The sequence below is a fragment of the Ipomoea nil genome, unplaced genomic scaffold (assembly GCF_001879475.1).
Source record: "Ipomoea nil cultivar Tokyo-kokei standard unplaced genomic scaffold, Asagao_1.1 scaffold1558, whole genome shotgun sequence".
Classification (NCBI taxonomy): domain Eukaryota; kingdom Viridiplantae; phylum Streptophyta; class Magnoliopsida; order Solanales; family Convolvulaceae; genus Ipomoea; species Ipomoea nil.
Window position 1 is genome coordinate 1,749,129 of NW_017617986.1, and position 19,457 is coordinate 1,768,585.

At 36.4% G+C, this 19,457-nt stretch overlaps 1 protein-coding gene across 1 annotated transcript; it reads right to left on the bottom strand.

Annotated features, from left to right (window-relative positions):
• Window positions 1–820: 820 nt before the first annotated feature.
• LOC109189558 lies at window positions 821–8,870 on the bottom strand. Its single transcript, XM_019340169.1, has 4 exons — window positions 8,698–8,870; window positions 7,596–8,445; window positions 6,457–7,512; window positions 821–1,072 (listed from the first exon to the last, which is right to left on the bottom strand). Exons 1-4 carry the CDS (start codon window positions 8,868–8,870, stop codon window positions 821–823), a joined length of 2,331 nt encoding a protein of 776 aa, XP_019195714.1.
• Between the last annotated feature and the right edge of the window lie 10,587 nt (window positions 8,871–19,457).

Consider the following 19,457-nt stretch of genomic DNA (forward strand, 5'->3'; position numbering starts at 1 on the left):
TCAATTTGAAAGTTTATGACTAAACGTGACAAAATCACTATACTTGGAGGACCTTAGATGGTATTAACTCTTTTAAATAATAAAATTAATGATGAAATTATAAAGAATTTTAATATTTGAAAGTGTACATTTATTTAAAATTATAAGATTTGTATATTAGTGTTCTCGCAATTGATTACTAAAAAAATTATATTAGGAAAAGTCTAAACAAAAACTAGAAGGAAGAGCATGACTAATTGATATTATATATTTTAAGTAACAAAAATATACTATAATTGAATAAATGGAATCTCTATGTTAAATTACCATAGTAAGATTAAAGTGTTAAATATAGGTTGGTAAAATGGACGTAATATGTGTATATTTAATTTATTTAATTATGGACATAATATATGTATGTTTATTTTCCTTTAATTACCCACCGTAATATGTGTATGTTTAATTTCCTATGTAGGCAGGAAAATTTATCATTAATTCCAATAAAAATGAGGTCGTTTTATTATGATTACTATATGATAATTAATTAAGGAGTATATATTATTCTTAATTAATATTATGCTAATTATTATGACGTCCATTTAATCAGAATAATTATGGTAATTAGGGAGTATATATATTATTCTTAATAAAATAATGTGTATATTAAATTTCGTTTAATTATGGACGTAATATGTGTATATTTAATTTCTTTTAAGAGTTAATAACCGATTTGGTCCTTTGACTATTGCGAAACTACTGATTTGGTCCTCGACTATGATTTCGTCCTCCAAATCTTTGACCGTGAAGCCACCGTCTAAATGAAGGACAATAATGTAAATACTCATGTCATCTTTGTTGGCCTCTTCTCCAATACTAACCTCTTGTCCATGGCGTCGGCGGTCCCCAAGGCGACGAAATCTGCCAGCTTCGACTTGGGCAACGAGGATTTCAGACGGGATAATCCATGGATCATCGTCCCAAAAGCATCCTTAAGATGGTGGTCGAGGTTCTGGCAATGCAAGACGTGAAGGCGGAAGAGGAGATAGAGATGTCGCCGCTGTCGGATTTGGCCGCCGGTCTGATTCAATAGCCACTGCCACCAAATTCTAGGGTTTGTAGAAAAATAAACCGGCCAACAAATTCAATAAATTAATGTTCCATGACGCTATTAGACTGCAAAAAATCCTCCTTCCAAACAACAAATCGACCAAACATTGACAAGAGGTATTTTGATTAAAATTTATAAATCTTTTTTTAAAAAAAGATAGAGGTGCCAGTGCGCGTCGCGCGCACCAGCAGTGCTCAGTGGGTCTATGTACTACACATGCCCACTGGGTGTGTTAATACAATTAAATGATTTTATTTTTTTCCCATTTTTTATTTCTTTCTTCCACTTTTTTTTCTCTCTCAGCTTATTAAGTATATAATGTTGTTTTAATTTATAGGATCGATGACGAAAAGATTGCTAAAATGCCTTTCATTGTTGCCCATTTTACTCAACGTATAGAAATGTGTAGAAAGCTTATGATTGCTATTGAATATGTAAGTTACTTAATTTCTTTTTAAAATTATATTTTTATAAGTAATTTACTTTTAATTTCCTTTCTCGCTTAAATTAAGTCGTCATACACGCATATTGCACGCGCTCCCATATGACCAAGCTAACACCTTTATTTCACTATATGAATCTTTTCTTTTTAAAATAGAAAACATTATTTTGATTTCCCAACATATATGACATGCATAACGGTGATATATATATATATATATATATATATATATATATATATATATATATTCTGCAGGCACATTGCTACCTCAATATTGAGAAACTAATCATCCCATTTGCAAAAAAAAAAAAAAAATTAATAAGAGGAAAAATGTTGAAAGAAAAGTATGGATTTGGTATATTGGATGATGAAACAAAGAAACAACTAATAAACTACAACACAAAGATCTTCCATGACGCTGTTTGAGTGCAAAAAATTCTCATTCCAAACAACAAATGGACCAAACCTTAACAAGAGGTATTCTGATTAAAATTTATAATTAAAAAAAAAAAAAGAAGAAGAAGATAGAGGTACTAGTTTGCGTCGCGCGCTTAGTGGGCGTATGCACTACACATTTCCACTTGGTGCGTTAATACAATTAAAAGATTTTATTTTTTTCTCATTTTTTATTTCTTTCTTCGTTTTTTTTTCTCTCATTAGCTTATTAAGTATATAATGTTGTTTTAATTTATAGGATCCGTAACAAAAGGATTGCTGAAATGCCTTTCATTGCTGCCAATTTTGCTCATAGACGTAATGGGACGTGTAAAAGCTTATGATAGCTATTGAATCTTTAAGTTACTAAATTTCTTTTTAAAATTATATTTTCTTTTAATTTCTTGTAACGCTTAAATTAAGTTGTCATACACGTATATTGCACGTATATATATATATATATATATATATATATATATATATATATATATATATATATATATATATATATATATATATATATATATATATTGATGGAATATAATGAGCTGGGCCTGAGTCCGTGGGCATAAGGGGTGCAGGCCCAAGAGGAAGGAGCTAGTGAATGAGCCCATGGGCGTGGGCGACAACCGCGTATGGGGTGCACGCAGGGTGGCAGCGGTTCGCGTGTGGTTGCATGCATGCAAGGTGGCAGTGGTTCGCGTGCTACACGGTCGCATGCATGCAGGGTGGCGGTAGCTCGCATGCGTGCGCGATCGCATGCATGCAGGATGGGGGCGGCTCGCGTGCGTGGCACCGGAAGGTGGCGGCTGCTCGTGCGTACGGGCGTGCAGGGGGGGTGGCTGCCATTCGTGAGGTGAATGTGGGTCGGGGAGGCGTTGGTTGCGTGGACACGAGTGCGCGTGCGACGCAGGATGTGCGCGAGAGGGGCGCAGGAATGTACGGTGAAGAACGGCACGTGTATGGCCCCGAGAGAGGGGCGCAGTTGCCGTCCACGTGGTTGGTACAAATTAATAAAAATAAAATCCTCCTTTATAACATTCTAGCCCAAATTAATATGAATATTAATTAATTAGTATAAAATTAATAATGCTTAATTGGTAACAAAATTTTATATAAAAAGTAACTAATATCTAATGAATTGTTACCACAAATTAAAGTCAATATGTATATAAAAATAAAAAAATGGTTACCAAATTCTGAGAATAATTAAACCATTATAATTGTGAGAATAACGGAAACAAATTCTGCGTAATAAATGAAAAATCCATTTGAAATTCTGTAATTTTATAAAGAAATAATAATTTATACTATTGATAAAAGTAAATCTTCAATTAAAATGTCTTTCCCATTTTGATACGAGATTGCCCTTCAAGTTCTAACGAAAACAATTCACGTTGATGCTCGCATATGCCATGACTATCAACGAAAGTCAGGGTCAAACGCTAACTCACGTTGAGTTATTAATGAAAAATATCAATATTTAATCACGGTTAATTGTATGTGGCTTTTTTCCCGAGTCACCCATCCTGATGGTTTTAACTCTAGATGATGATGGATAAAATTCTGTTACTACTACCAATGTCCTCTACAAAGAGATTTTCAATAATGTGTAATTCAAGTCAGTGATATTATGTTTTTTTTTTTTTTTATACAAAGATGACAAAATTGCTATATATCTACATAAAAATATATCTTCCGTATAAATAAATTCTATAAATGAGTTGCTAGACAACAAGCTAATTAGCCCAATTATTACAAATCCTAAACACTAATATATAAAATCTCTAAAGTTGCAGCACCGAATGCGTATATCTACACGTTAGCTATTAATTGGGCAATTATTTGCTCGAATTCAAACAATGATAACATCAAAAAAAAATAATCGGTACGATACAACTCAATTCTTCAATTATATTATATAATATTCGATGTTATAATTTATACAATTGTATATCGATCTAAATATTTTTAAAATATTATAACAAATTTATCACGTGCAACGCATGTGCGAATATACATATATATATATATATATATATATATATATATATATATATATATATATATATATATATATATATACTAATGAATATAGTAAATAACTATCAATTGTATAATAATTGATTTTTACTCTAAATTAATCAAGAAATTAATTTTACTCTAATTGCGCATCACGAGGAAAATTTAGGAGGGAAAAACTTAGTATTACTTTTCATACCTGCAAATATAATTCGATTACCTAAATATTAAACATAATTAGATAGGTGTACAAAATTTGTTTTAAATAACATTTTCTTGATTATCGTCGCGCCTTTACACCTTTGAAAAAATATTTGTCTTCGTCTTTTCTCCATTTTTTCATTCTTATTTCAACGACTACAGAAAAATCACAGACGGACGCGCCTTTACACCTTTGAGAAAATATTTGTCTTCGTCTGTTCTCTATTTTCTCATTCTTATTTCAACGACTACAGAAAAATCGTAGACAGACAACTAAAGGAGCTGCTGCAATCTACTCCTATTCCAAGCGGGCAAAACCCTAACACACACACACACACACACATAAATATATATATATATATATATATATATATATATATATATGAGTTAATACCATCTGAGTCCTCCGAGTATAGTGGTTTTGCCACGTTTAGACCTAAACTTTCAAATTGACCATATGTGGTCCTTCGACTTTCAAATTTAACCATTCGTGGTCCAAGTTAACCACACATGGTCCTTCAACTATTAAATTTTAACCAACCAAGGTCCTTTCAAGAGGACCGCGGCTGGTGGTTGAAGGACCATGGGTGGTTAACTTGGACCACGAATGGTTAAATTTAAAAGTCGAATGACCACAGACGGTCAATTCGAAAGTTTAGGACTAAACGTGGCAAGACCACTATACTCGGAGGACTTCATGTGGTATTAACTCATATATATATATATATATATATATATATATATATATATACTAAATTTTTTGATAATGAATATTTAAAAAAAAAAATAAAGGCATTGTAGACATCTAATTCTAAATTAAAGAAATGTATATGAATTATTTTTTTTTGTAGCTACTAATTTATTTAATTTAATAATAGTAATAGAGTGAGATAATTACTTTTCATCCACAATAATATAATAAAGTCATTGATTTTTTTATTTTCAATTCGTTGTTGAGACAAATTCTTTTGGGAGTTTGTTAATGACAATTGTTGTCAATAGAGGATGATAATAAATAATGTAATTTTGCATTTTCTCTTTTTAGACAGATTAACAGGATTAATCAACTGTCAGAGATTACTGATTTATTCAGTTACGAAGTCAGTCAGTAATAATAAATCATGGAGAAGATGAAAGAGAAAGATAACATCACAAACCCAACGACACAGAATATTTACACAGTTCAATACAGTGTGTATCTACGTCTGGGGGACGATCACATAGGCATCCAATCCACTAATTCATAATCCAATGTACAAAGGTAGATATACAATAATCTTACCCAAGTTCCCCACACAAGGTACATACCCAGTCTACACAGGTTTAGTGGATTGTTAAAGATGGAGAGCCATGCATACAGAAGTCCAATGAAATCCCTTCACTTGGAGAGCCCACTCTGATGCAGTCCACTTCAATGACGCTCTTTACAGTTGTTCCAACAACAGTGTGATCATAGTGTCCTTTCGTTTAAGCAGCAGTGATTCTTCTCAAGTTCATCATCTTAATCACCAAGAACATATTGTATTGAGAAGATGCATGTCAATCAAAGATCTCGTCTCATATAGCAGAGAGGGAGTGTTTCTTCTTACTTTCAGCGTAACCCTAATTCTCTTCGAATAAGAGTACTTATAGATTCTTCAATAAACACTCTCCATAGATGACTTTGATTGTAGAAGGTAGGACTATAAAAGAGGAATATAATCTCAGAAGATTAGGTCCATACCTTTCTTGAAAATATACGCTGATCTTCTTTCCAAACTTGTCTGATAATACCGCGTACAGTCTTTTAGAAATCAGCTTCCTAAATCAGATCTTCAGTGTCAGTCCTTCTGTTGTTGCTTCTGATTGATCAGTCGTCTGTAGAGCTGGACGGATAGACTCTAAACCTATCTTAGTATGCCATAATAATATTGCCAATTATAATATGGGGTTTTTGAACATTTAAAAACACTAACAAACTCCGCCTTTGGCTATTATTTGGCAAAACAACTCGACTATATAGATAGACAAAATATAAAGAACTAAGATATGTTATTATAAAGAAGCAACCCATGAGTCCGATCTAATTACATAGAACTAAAACAAAAAAACATAAGATCCAAAACAGTTTATGATAAAAAACAAGAAGTGGTGCCATAAAAAACAACGCCCAGCCAGGGCCAGAAGGTACACAAACACAAAAACTCCCCCTGAGTTCATACTACTCCCCCTTTTTGCCAATGATAGCCAAAGGTCAAGCATTGGAGGGAGTGTCACTGTCAGACTTCACAGGATCAGCAGCAGCAGCAGATTCAAATAGGCTTAAATGAAGAAGAACGGTTGCCAGCTCAGTACGAGCCCCTGTCAGTTGCTTTGCAATAATGCTGAGTACTGTATCAAGATCAGCGACCCTTGCCTTCAACTGTATGGAAAGTTGAACATCCTTAGCATGGGGAGAGTCATCAGGCACAGCGTCAGGTTCAGAATTGGATGGGGCAGTCACCGGAACAACATCCCGAATGTGATCTCCAGTCAGCAGACGTTTATCAACAGTATAGAGCAGCGTTGGACTGATCACTTCACTGGGCATAGGCTCAAGACCCTGAGTTGTAAGAATGCCATAAATCAGATTTGGGAAGGGTAGTCTTACCTTCTGCTCCCGTGGATGAATCAAGGTAAGGATGTGATAGTAAATCCATTTTCCTAGATTAATTGGCATCTTCGTTCCAATTCGAAACAAGAAGCCTGCCAGAAGCTTGCCAACCGTGTGGAAATGGGCTGATGGGAGCCAGTTGTGAAGGGCCAGGCGATGTAAAATAACATATCTGGATGTGAGTTGAGAGCTCTGCAGATAGTCCTTGTCACCAGTAGGCCAAGCTTCGGTCTGTCCACCCGTAAGAGTTTTGGCCACCAAGTTCCAGTCAGTGACACCTTCTTCTTGCACAGCAGTCAGACCATAGTATTCATTGATCATGTCAGGCCAAAAAATGTACCACCTTCCTCTGATGAAGATCTGCATCGGACGAGGTCCGGTTAAGATGTCAATCTCGTCATTTAGATTGCAATAGAATTCATACGTGAGGAGCTTAGAGTATGGGCAGATGTCTGTGACAGTCTTCAGCAATCCTACTTCATTCAGCAGAGGTAGAATGTCACATACAGAGTTCAGCTGGTTCTCATCCACAGATCGTTGAACAATAAGGTCCCTTCTGACCATAGTAGACCATTTGGCCTGAGCAGCAGGAGATACAAACTGAGGTCTGTAAACAGATGGGTCAGTTTCCTCAACAGGTTGAACCTCAGGAGTAATGCTTCGACCTCTGATCGTGTGGATGGCTTCCCTTTTCTGGCAGATGATGCAGGTACAGAAGTAGCTTGAACAGCAATAGAGCCCTTTTGCTTAACAGACGATCGCAGTGTCTTGAACACATGTTGAATAGGTGGATTTCCTTCAGACTTGACAGCCTCACTCGACTTCTTTCTCTTCTCAGGCTGATCCACATCAGCACTGTCATCACCGGTCTCAACAACTACCTTTACTGGAACATTCTTCCTTTTAGACCGTCTTGTTTCTTTGGTTGGGGATTGAACAGGAGTCACAGAGTGACTAGAATCAGAGACATTGGCAGATGAGTTCCCTATAAGATTCGAAATCTCTCGAATTTTGAAGGTCCTGGAGTCATGATGAGCAGTGGCCTTAACAGTTGGAATGTCATATGGAGGTATTTGAGATCCATACACTTCAGCCAGAATTTTATCATCTTCGCTGGAGGATTCAAATGGATGAATCACTCGATACGATTGAGGAATTGAAGCAGATGGTAGGCCAGCAAAGTGTCGCACCTGTTTCAGACTTTCACCTAATGATGTGGCAGTGTAGACTGGGATTCCACCAGTTTTCTCAGACTTATGGGGGTTTGAGAGATCGATAGTTTCAACATTAGCAGGTAAAACAGGAGTGACATCAGCAGAGCAAATTTCTTTAGGATCATCAGCAATCTCAGCAGGAGGCAGAGCAATATTATCAGAAGAGTAGACAACTAAACTCAGGTTATTTGGCTCATCAGAGGATTTTTCTTTCACATCAAACACATGCAAGATATCATTTTTCACATCAACAGACTCACTCAACGGCAGGGATGTAGGATCAACATTCACAAAGGGGTTCTCAGAGTTCAAAGCAGATAAAATTTTAGTATTAACAGGCACACAAGATGGGGTAGCAGAATCATCAGGTTTATCCGGTGAAATTTCAATAGGAGTATCAGAATTGTTTGACCTGTTTTGGAGGATCTCATGTCTGTGCCTTGCTTCTTTCTGAGCAGCTTCGAGATACAAAGGCTGTGACTCCGCTCGCCGTCAAGAGACCTCCGCAGATTCTGGGGCTCGTTGTACAAATTATCGAAGGAATGCCCCGGCCCGATTTCCATCCGAGGGTTCTAGAATAGATACTGGAGAAACTTCATCACTGGCTTCGGAAACCATCATCAGCAGTTCAGTCGCATCATCTTCAGATCATTCAGCATAAAACTCTGGGTAGTTCGTCATAACAGTCAACAAAATCTCGTCGCGAAGCAGAGGATCAAGCTTGAGTTTCTTCTTCATAGCAAACTGCAATAGTGTCTGAATATGTTTAAGAGCCACCTCTGGAGAATGTGTCTTGCTTCCGAGTTTGATGATGATATTTCTTACAGGGTCCGCCATTGAAGAAATTTTTCGTGAGAAGAGAAGAACAAATCACGTAAGGCAGGTGTGCTGAAAGAGAGAAGGTTTGAGAGCTGAGATGCTTGAAGATATTTTTATTCTTGGCCCGGTATCAAATAGACTTATGGGTGATGAACCCTAATCAATGTGGCTTGTCAAATATCATGCAGACGCGATTGATTGACACAACGGTACGGCTTCTTTTTAGGAAGGAAACGGAACCCAAGAAAATTTGAATTTCGAAAAAAAAGATTAAGATCTTTTAAGATATCTTTAAGATACAAATGGTTAAATAATCCACTTAACAAAAATAGAGAGGAGTCTTTAAAGAAAGTCAAACCATAATACTGACCCGTATAAACCAACACTTACTCCTCTCTGACTGACCAACTGCTTTAATTAGTCAATTCTGCAAATTCCCAGAGCAGACCTGAGAATTTCAAAACGATTAGCGTCCAGTGGCTTAGTCAGAATATCCGCTAGTTGTTTGTCAGTTTGAATGTATTCCAATTCAATTTCCTTGGATTCAACCAGGTCTCTGATGTAATGATGCCTGATGTCAATATGCTTCGTTCTGGAATGTTGAACTGGATTCTTGGAGATATTAATAGCACTGACATTGTCACAATAGAGTGTCATTATCCCTTGAGTAAGACCATAATCCAGCAACATCTGTTTCATCCATACCAACTGAGTACAACATCCACATGCAGCTATGTATTCTGCCTGTGCGGTGCTTAGTGAGATTGAATTCTGTTTCTTGCTTAGCCATGATACTAAGTTCTTACCAACAAAGAAACATCCTCCAGAAGTACTCTTTCGATCATCAATATTTCCTGCCCAATCAGCATCACAGTATGCAACAAGACTCAGTTCACTGTCCTTGGAGTACCAGAGGCCATACTGCATCGTTCCTTTAACATATTTCAGAATGCGTTTTGCAGCTATCAGGTGTGATTCCTTTGGTTCAGATTGATACCTTGCATAGATTCCAACACTGAACATTATATCTGGTCGACTGGCCGTTAGATACAACAGACTGCCTATCAAGCTGTGATAGACTGTGTTATCCACTGATACGCCAGTTTCATCTTTCGATACTTTTGTGGAGGTGGAGATTGGTGTCCTGGATGATTTATATGATTCCAGATCAAACTTTTTGACTAGATTCTTAGCATACTTTTCTTGTGAAATAAAGTATCCTTCAGGGCTTTGCTTGACCTGTAGACCTAGGAAGTATGTCAGTTGACCAACCACGGACATTTCAAATTCTTCCTTCATCACTTTTACTAACTCGTCAGTGTATTTCTGTAAGGTTGATCCAAACACAATGTCATCAACATAGATTTGGGCTATGGTTACATGAATTCCAGTGGTTTTTACAAACAAGGTTTTGTCAACACTTCCCCATTTATACCCATGCTGGAGCAGATACTGTGTCAGTCGTTCATACCATGCCTGTGGGGCTTGTTTGAGACCATAGAGAGCTTTTCGAAGCTTATAGACATATGATGGATAATCTGGATCTTCGAAACCTTTAGGTTGAGCCACATAGATATCTTCTTGGAGATGGCCATTCAGGAATGCTGTCTTGACATCCATCTGAAATAGTGTGAATCCCAAAATACATGCGACAGCCAACAAAATCCTGATTGACTCGAGTCTAGCTACGGGAACAAAAGTCTCATCATAGTCAATTCCTTCAATCTGAGTATACCCTTGAGCCACTAACCGAGCTTTGTTCCTTGCTATATTCCCAGCTTCATCAGTTTTATTTTTAAAGATCCACTTTGTTCCAATTACGTTGACACCATCAGGTTTTGAAACTAGATCCCAGACATGATTTCGCTCAAACTGATGTAGCTCCTCCTGCATTGCCTTGATCCACAGATCATCCTGTAAAGCTTCTTTAACATTCTTGGGTTCTATCTTTGAGGTATAGCAAGCAGACCCAAATATTTCTGTCAGATTATTTCTTATTCTGCTCCTGGTCTTCATCCCATCTGATGGATCTCCAATGATGTTATCTGATGGATGGTTTTTCTAAGTTCTGGTGGGTTTGTCTTTACCTGTATCATTTATGAGGTTTGTCTCCTGTTCCGAACTTTCTTGATCTTCATCTGACGATTCTTGTGGTTTGGGCTGACTGTTGCTATTAGTGGCAGTTGGGTCACTAAGAGGAAGCTCTGTCACTGAATCTGTCACTGTTGTGTCTACTGATTCTTCTGTACTGTCATCTATAACCACATTTACTGACTCCGTCACAGATTGAGTCCTCTTGTTGTAGACTCTGTAGGCACGTCTGTTTGGAGAGTATCCAAAGAAGATGCTCTCATCACTCTTTGGTTCGAACTTTCCTCTTTGTTCTCTATCAGCCAGCAAATAACACTTTGTCCCAAACACATGAAAATACTTCAGATTTGGCTTCTTTCCCTTCCAGATCTCATATGGTGTTTTGGTTGTTCCTGGTATAAGATAGACCATATTTATAGTATGACAGGCTGTGTGTACTGCTTCAGCCCAAAAGCGCTGCGGCAGATGCGAGGCATGTAGCATGACTCTAGCCATTTCTTGTAAAGTTCGAATCTTTCTTTCCACTACTACATTCTGTTGAGCTGTTCTAGGGGCTGAGAACTCATGTGATATACCGTGCTCGGAGCAGAAATCTGAATATAGTGAGTTCTCAAATTCCTTTCCATGATCACTCCTCAATCTCTGAACTTTTATTATAGACTCATCCTTTTCCTTCTGAACCCTTATACACAGAGTTTTAAAGGCCTTGAAAGATTATGTTTTTTCTCTTAGAAAGTATACCCAGCTGTATCGAGAGAAATCATCTACACACACAAATATGTATTTCTTTCCCCCAATGCTTTCAGTCTGTGTTGGCCCCATGAGGTCTATGTGGACAAGATCTAGGCACTTCTCAGTGGTGATGCCGCTTACTGCTTTTTGTGGAGTTCTGATTTGTTTCCCAATAGCACATGCGCCACAGATTTTTTCTGGATCTATTCTGATCTTAGGTACACCTTTCACAACTTCCATTTTTATAAGCTTATCCATATCTCTGAAGTTTACGTGACCCAGTCGTCTATGCCAGAGTTTTGATTCATCAGATTTGGATAGGTGACAAGCAGTTTCATTTGTCAAAACATAACAATTTTCTGAGGACCGAGTTCCTTCCATGACTAGTTAATTTGCTTTGTCACTAACTCTGCAGCAGTTACAATCGAAGCACACATTCCAATTTTGATCACACAACTGACTGATGCTAATCAGATTCGCTTTCAACCCACTGACTAGCAGGACTTCTTCTAATTGAGGTAAACCTGGTACATTCAAGATACCTTTCTGAAATATTTTCCCTTTTTGTCCATCTCCATATGTTACAGCTCCACTGCTAGGTTGAACAGCCATCAGACACTTAACATTTCCTGTCATATGTCTGGAACACCCACTGTCGAAATACCATCTAGCTTCAGTTGTAGATGCAGTCAGAACTATGGTGGGGTAGCAGATAACTTCTGATTTCCTGACCCAAACCTGTCTAGTGAATGGTGTAATAGTCTTATTCTGATATTTTTCCTTCCTTTGATCTCTGTAGAAAAAATAACACTCAGGCCGAGTGTGACCTTTTGTTTGACAGTAGTGACAAATAGGGGTATAATATTTAACTTTGACAATCTTATTTTTGAACCTTGAATAATGAGATTGATGAGTTACTTTGGCCAGGCCAGTATCAGTAGTCTGGTCGTACCTCCTTCCCTTGTTCTGCACTGACTGAGATGACTATCCGTGTTCATATCTGTGAACAGCTATGGTCTTAGACATACCCTCTTTTATGAACATAGGTGCATTTTTCGAAGATTCATCTCTTTCAAATCCCAAACCCTTGTTATCATTAGGATTTCTGCCAGAGTCTAGAATCTTATCTAAGGTTGATGTGGTGTCCATCATCTGGATATTTTTCTCCAGACTCTCCAATTCCTTGATCAGTTTTCCTTCTCTGGATCTTATCTGAGTGATAAGATCTTCTTTTATGACAAGGTCTGTATTCAGTTTCTTTAGAAGATCATCTCTTTGCTTCAGCTCGTCATTCAGATTTTTGTTTACTTTCACAAGTTGTTCCCAGCTAGCAACAAGTTTTGCAAATTCTGTTTCAAGTTGAGTATGTCTCTCTTCAAAATCATCAGTTGATATGTAAGATTCTTCATCTGATTGGTCTCCGTCTGACTGAAGGTCCGTCGTAAAGAAGGCTACAAAGTTTCCCACATTATCATCTTACTGATCATTTGAAGTTTCCTCCTCATCATCACTTAATGTAGCTACAGACATAGCCTTTTTCCTCTTGAGATACGTTGCACATTCAGCCTGTATGTGTCCATATCCTTCACATTCCCTACACTGTACTGACCGGTTGAGAGATTTACCTGTGTCTGTGGGACTGTTTCTATTTTGTCTTGTTCGACCAGTCTGAGATTGATTGTTCTGTGAGAAAGGTGTTGTTTTAGCCTTTTGATATGAGGAGTTGTTGCCTTTGTATTGTGTCCTGGTAGGCTGACCTTGACCCTTTCTGTTGAAATCTTTTAAGATTTTCTTGAAATTCTTGGTTAGAAGTGCCAAGGTTTCATCATCTATGTTGTCTGTGTCAGATTCTCGATCAGCCTCAGCCACAAAGGCCACTGACTTTCCTTTTCTGTTGCTTCCAAGATCATCATCAGCAAGAACTTCTAGTTCATATGTGTGTAAGCTTCCCATAAGTTCTCCGACAGTTTTCTTTTCCCAACCTGTGTGTTCCTGAATAGCAGTTACTTTCATTCGAAAGCGTTTAGGTAAAGATCGAAGGATCTTTTTGACCACTCTCTCATCAGTGAATGGTTCACCAAGAATTGAGGCTCGGTTCATAAGATTCTGAACCCTACTGTGGAAGGTCGAAATGGTTTCTTCTTCATTCATTCTGAGGGCTTCGAATTCTGACAGAACCATTTGAAGCTTTGACTGTTTGCCATCACTAGTTCCTTCAAATCTGGTTTCAAGAATTTCCCATAACCGTTTAACCTCTTTTACTACGGTGACAAGAGTAAAAACAGATTCATGCAGAGATCTTACAATCGAATTCAACGCTTTGTTGTTTAGATCTGAGGCATTCATTTCATCGTCTGTCCATGTCTCCATGGGCTTATCTTCAGTAACTCCTTCTGCATTCTGAATAGTTGGACAACTCCACCCAGTTAGGACAGTACGATAAACCCTGGTACCTTGTGCTTGAAGATATATCTCCATGCGAGCCTTCTAGAAAGAGTAGTTGTGACCATCTAGCTCTGGTGGTTTCATACTTGCATCCATCCTGAATACAAACAACCAGCCAACGAACACACAGAAACACTTCCAAAAGACAGAGAGTAATGCAAAACTAAAAACAACCCGTCGGATCAAGTCATTATGTAGACTTAAAAGCTCTGATACCACATGTAATTTTGCATTTTCTCTTTTTAGACAGATTAACATGATTAATCCATTGTCAGAGATTACTGATTGATTCAGTTACGAAGTCAGTCAGTAATAATAAATTATGGAGAAGATGAAAGAGAAAGATAACATCACAAACCCAACGACACAGAATATTTACCCAGTTCGATACAGTGTGTATCTACGTCTGGGGGACGATCACATAGGCGTCCAATCCACTAAATCATAATCCAATGTACAAAGGTAGATATACAATAATCTTACCCAAGTGCCCAACACAAGGTACATACACAGTCTACACAGGTTTAGTGCGTGGATTGTTGAAGATGGAGAGCCATGCATACAGAAGTCCAATGAAATCCCTTCACTTAGAGAGCCCACTCTGATGCAGTCCACTTCAATGACGCTCTTTACAGTTGTTCCCACAAAAGTGTGATCATAGTGTCCTTTCATTTAAGCAGCAGTGATTTTTCTCAAGTTCATAATCTTAATCACCAAGAACATATTGTATTGAGAAGATGCGTGTCAATCAAAGATCTCGTCTCATATAGCAGATAGGGAGTGTTTCTTCTTACTTTCGGCGTAACGCTAATTCTCTTCGAATAAGAGTACTTATAGATTCTTCAATAAACACTCTCCATAGATGACTTTGATTGTAGAAGATAGGACTATAAAAGAGGAATATAATCTCAGAAGATTAGGTCCATACCTTTCTTGAAAATATACGCTGATCTTCTTTCCAAACTTGTCTGATAATACCGCGTACAGTCTTTTAGAAATCAGCTTCCTAAATCAGATCTTCAGTGTCAGTCCTTATGTTGTTGCTTCTGATTGATCAGTCGTCTGTAGAGCTGGACGGACAGACTCTAAACCTATCTTAGTATGCCATAATAATATTGCCAATTATAATATGGGGTTTTTGAACATTTAAAAACACTAACAAATAATTCGAAATTTATGATTACAATAGACATTGTTATAATGATATGGTAAAAATTAAATTACAAATTTCTTTAGAAGTTTTCATGCGTTAATAAAATTTTGAGAATGATGTGTATATACTTGTTCAATTGGAGGCAATGGGATGTGAACATTGTCAATATATATATATATATATATATATATATATATATATATATATATATATATATAGATTAACAATCATATAAGAACCAATCCTTAGGTAGGAACCTAGGAACTTATCTTGGCCATTTATTTACTGTAATCAATGGTCTAGATTAAAAGTTGATTTTGTGAAATTTAAGCGCTAGATTTGTAGTATTTTAGGTATTTAGGGATAGTTTTGGCATTTCAGGTTCGAAGTCACTGCACGCGTCCGATTTCATCGCCCAGTTTTCTCACCGTGCTTGTCGTACATTTCCTCCTCCCCAAACAACATGACCATCACGCCTCCACCGCACTGCTGCGATGAAACGAGTTAAACGACTTTTGCCATCGCCTCCGGCAATGCGATCTGCCTTTGCTACCTGGTACAAAGGCCTTGGATTCCCGGTGAACTCCATCAGAGTGATCTCCCTTTCCTCCGTTTGTCCGAACACATAGAGAAGCCATAGCGAATTTTTCCATCAAGGCTCTCTCTTCAGGTTCTTAGTTACGTAAAGGTTTTATACGCATTTGTGATTCACTTTTATACACATCTGCATGCATCAGTGCATTTTGGTCAATTTTTTTCTTGATCTCATTCTAATTCGAAATTTCTAGAATTTAGTGATATGGATTGTGGAACTTAATGCGTGAACTGGACTAATTTTAAATTGTGTATAATTTCTGTTTATATGGTATTGAAGAATTGAATTCCGTGAAGTGAACCTTGGTTCTTCAATTCAGTGGTTTCTAATCTGTCAATCGGCTTGATTGAGGAACGTGGACTGATAAAATGGAATGCAGAGAGTTCTCTTTTTCTTTGGGTGGAGGGATTTGTTATATAAAGGTCATTAGTGTTTTTATACCTTCTTCTATATTTTGAAGTTGAGCTCCAGAAAGCAGTGTATGATAGCTATATGCAGAAATCATTGGGATATGATACAAGAGAAATTATACAGTTTCATGCTATACCAATCTGTTGCAGAAAATCATGGCCTTGCATGTTGAGCTCTTGGCACATCACTGCAAATCGTATCTTATTATCTGTCTTTATTATACCTTAAATTGAGTAGTTGAGTATTGGTTCACTTCAGGTCAGGATTTTTTGAGTTGATTTTTTATGGTTTCTCTTATTTATTCCTATAATCCTATCCTTTGATATTTCTTTTAATTATGTTCTGGCTAGTTAATACTGGAAGTAATGAATTAATGATAGAGGCTTTATGCTTTATGTATATGCACATACGTTCAAAATTTTTTTAGTCTCAAATCTACGTTGTGCATACAATTCTTATTTCTAGTGTAAACACTTAACAACTAATATACACACGTCTATTCTCGTATTGATGCAAAGTCCAAACACAAATTTTTTTTTCCCCTTTCCCCCTCTTCTTTATTTATTTATTTATTTATTTTATTTTATTATTATTACAGTATAGTTCATAAATGCAAATGAGTCAAACATCAAACTATTCAATCAGAAGTTCAGAACATAATTGAATTAATCAATTATACAATTGCACATGTTGCGTCATATAAGTGCACACATCGATTAATAAATGTGCGTACGCATATATGGGTGCACACTCTAGACTTGTTTGAATTATAATGTAGTTGAGACCACATAAATGAAAAATGCACAAATATGTCTTCATGAATGCACATGGTGTATACTAAAACAGGTGAGTCACACAATGAGGTGCACACACGATTACAAAGACATACATGCACAAAACTAGCGTTCAAAACAACTTAGTACACCACAATCACATGCACATTCTGTTGACTAATATGCACAAACTGTATTTATTTCTACTGCAAACTCTTAACCACTTATGTGCACACCCTTCTTATCGCAAGGGCACACAATTAGAAACAAATCTGCACATGTGTATGAACGAGTCCTTACGCTAGACCCACACATGCACACTCTGTAATGCATATACGCACAAATTGGCAATGCTATGTTCTGGGTATATGAACATGAATTCAAAATTTTAAAGTATCAAATCCACGCTTTGCACATCGTGTAACCTAAGTGCACAGATTCAACCCAAGTGCACACCCTAATCTATCAATCCAAGTGCACACCAACTTGTTTTACGTCTTTTCATCCACACACTCATTATTTGCGTTATGACACACATAGTTTATCCCAAGTGCACAACATTCTTTAACATCAATCTAGTTTTGATACATGCACACATTCGTTAATCTAAGTGCACACAGCATTTCGTATATAAGTTTTCTTGAGCAACATGTCACAAACTGGTTGACCCAAGTGCACACACATTTCTATCTAAGTGCATACTCATCACAATCCAAGTGCACACCAGAATGTTTAATATCTTTTCTTACACAAACTAATTCTACAAATTATGGCACAAACAATGTAACCTAGCTAAGTGCACACAGTTAACCCAAGTACACACCCTAATCTATTAACCGAAGTGCACACCAACTTGTTTTACATCTTTTCATCCACACACTTATTATTTACGTTATAACACAAGTGCACACCAATAACCATAGTCTTTAATATCAATATGGTTGCACTTACTCTACGTGTTGTGTGGGGTAAGAAGTATAAAATCATGTTAGTATTGATATATTAAATGCTATTTACTTGCTTTGTGTTTGTCAGGAAACTAATGAATATGAAAAAAAAATTATTGTGCTTTTCAAGTTGCAAGTGTACACTAACTTGTTTTATGTCAGGAAAATAATTGTGAATATAAAAATTATTGTGCTTTTCAACCCAAGTGTACACTAACTTGTTTTACGTCTTTTCATTCACACATTCATTATTTACGTTATGGCACATACAGTTTAACTAAAGTGAACAACATAGTCTTTAACATCAATCTCGTGTTGGTGCATGCACATATTCAATTCGTTAACCTAATTGCACACGATATTTTGTATATTAGTTTCTTAAACATCATGGCACAAACTCGTTAACCCAAATGCACACACATTGCTAACTAAGTGCACACACAACACAATTTAAGTGCACACCAAAATATTTAATATCTTTTCTTAAGCAAACTAGTTCTGCAAATTATGGCACACATAGTTTAACCTAAGTGCACACAGTCAACTAACCCAAGTACACACCAACTTATTTAAAAAAAAAAAAAACTTATTACATCCATTTGCGAATTCCATTGACGCTGCTATTCACCGGAAACCACGGACTGATGTACTTTTTCCGTTGGAAAATTATTCTGGATGAAACCACTAACGTGCAGCCACACAATCCTACTATAATTATTTCTCCTAAAATAAAGGACACAATATGTTTACAAAAATAATAAAGATTTAAAATCATTGTGTTTACTAAAACACCCTTGCTAATTAAATCCTACGATATTTGGACATAATCCGTGGCTAAATCTAGATTATTAATATCCCATAGATCAATGGCTAGGATTAGTTCTTAGGTTCTCACCTAAGGAGTGATTCTTACTTGAAGCCCACCCTATATATATATATATATACATATATATATATATATATATATATATATATATATATATACACACACACACACACACACACACATATATATATATATACACACACACACACACACACACACACACATATATATTTATATATATAACCGTTGGTTCCATTATGTATGTATATATATATATATATATATATATATATAAATATATATATATATATATATATATATATATATATATATATATATATATATATATATACATACATAATGGAACCAACGGTTATATATATAAATATATATCTACGAAAAAGATATACCAATATATATATCAACCGAAATTGGAACTAATAATCCTCAGATTATAAATCCAATTCAAAGCCACCACACAAACGATGTTTACCCAGTTCGATACAGTGTGTATCTACGTCTGGGGGACGATCATCGAGGCGTCCAATTCACTAACTCATAATCCAATGTACAAAGGTAAAGAAACAAGAATCTCACCCAAGTGCCCCACACAAGGTATGTGTTGGTATAAT

Excerpts from the sequence above, each read along its gene's own strand:
- LOC109189558 (XM_019340169.1), bottom strand. The coding sequence starts at position 8,870 with ATGGCGGACCCTGTAAGAAATATCATCATCAAACTCGGAAGCAAGACA. Across the intron at positions 7,513-7,595 it reads GAAATCCACCTATTCAACAT|AAAAGGGAAGCCATCCACAC; the intron begins GTGTTCAAGACA and ends ATCATCTGCCAG. Across the intron at positions 1,073-6,456 it reads CTGCTGCTGCTGCTGATCCT|TGGCTATTGAATCAGACCGG; the intron begins GTGAAGTCTGAC and ends ATTTGGTGGCAG.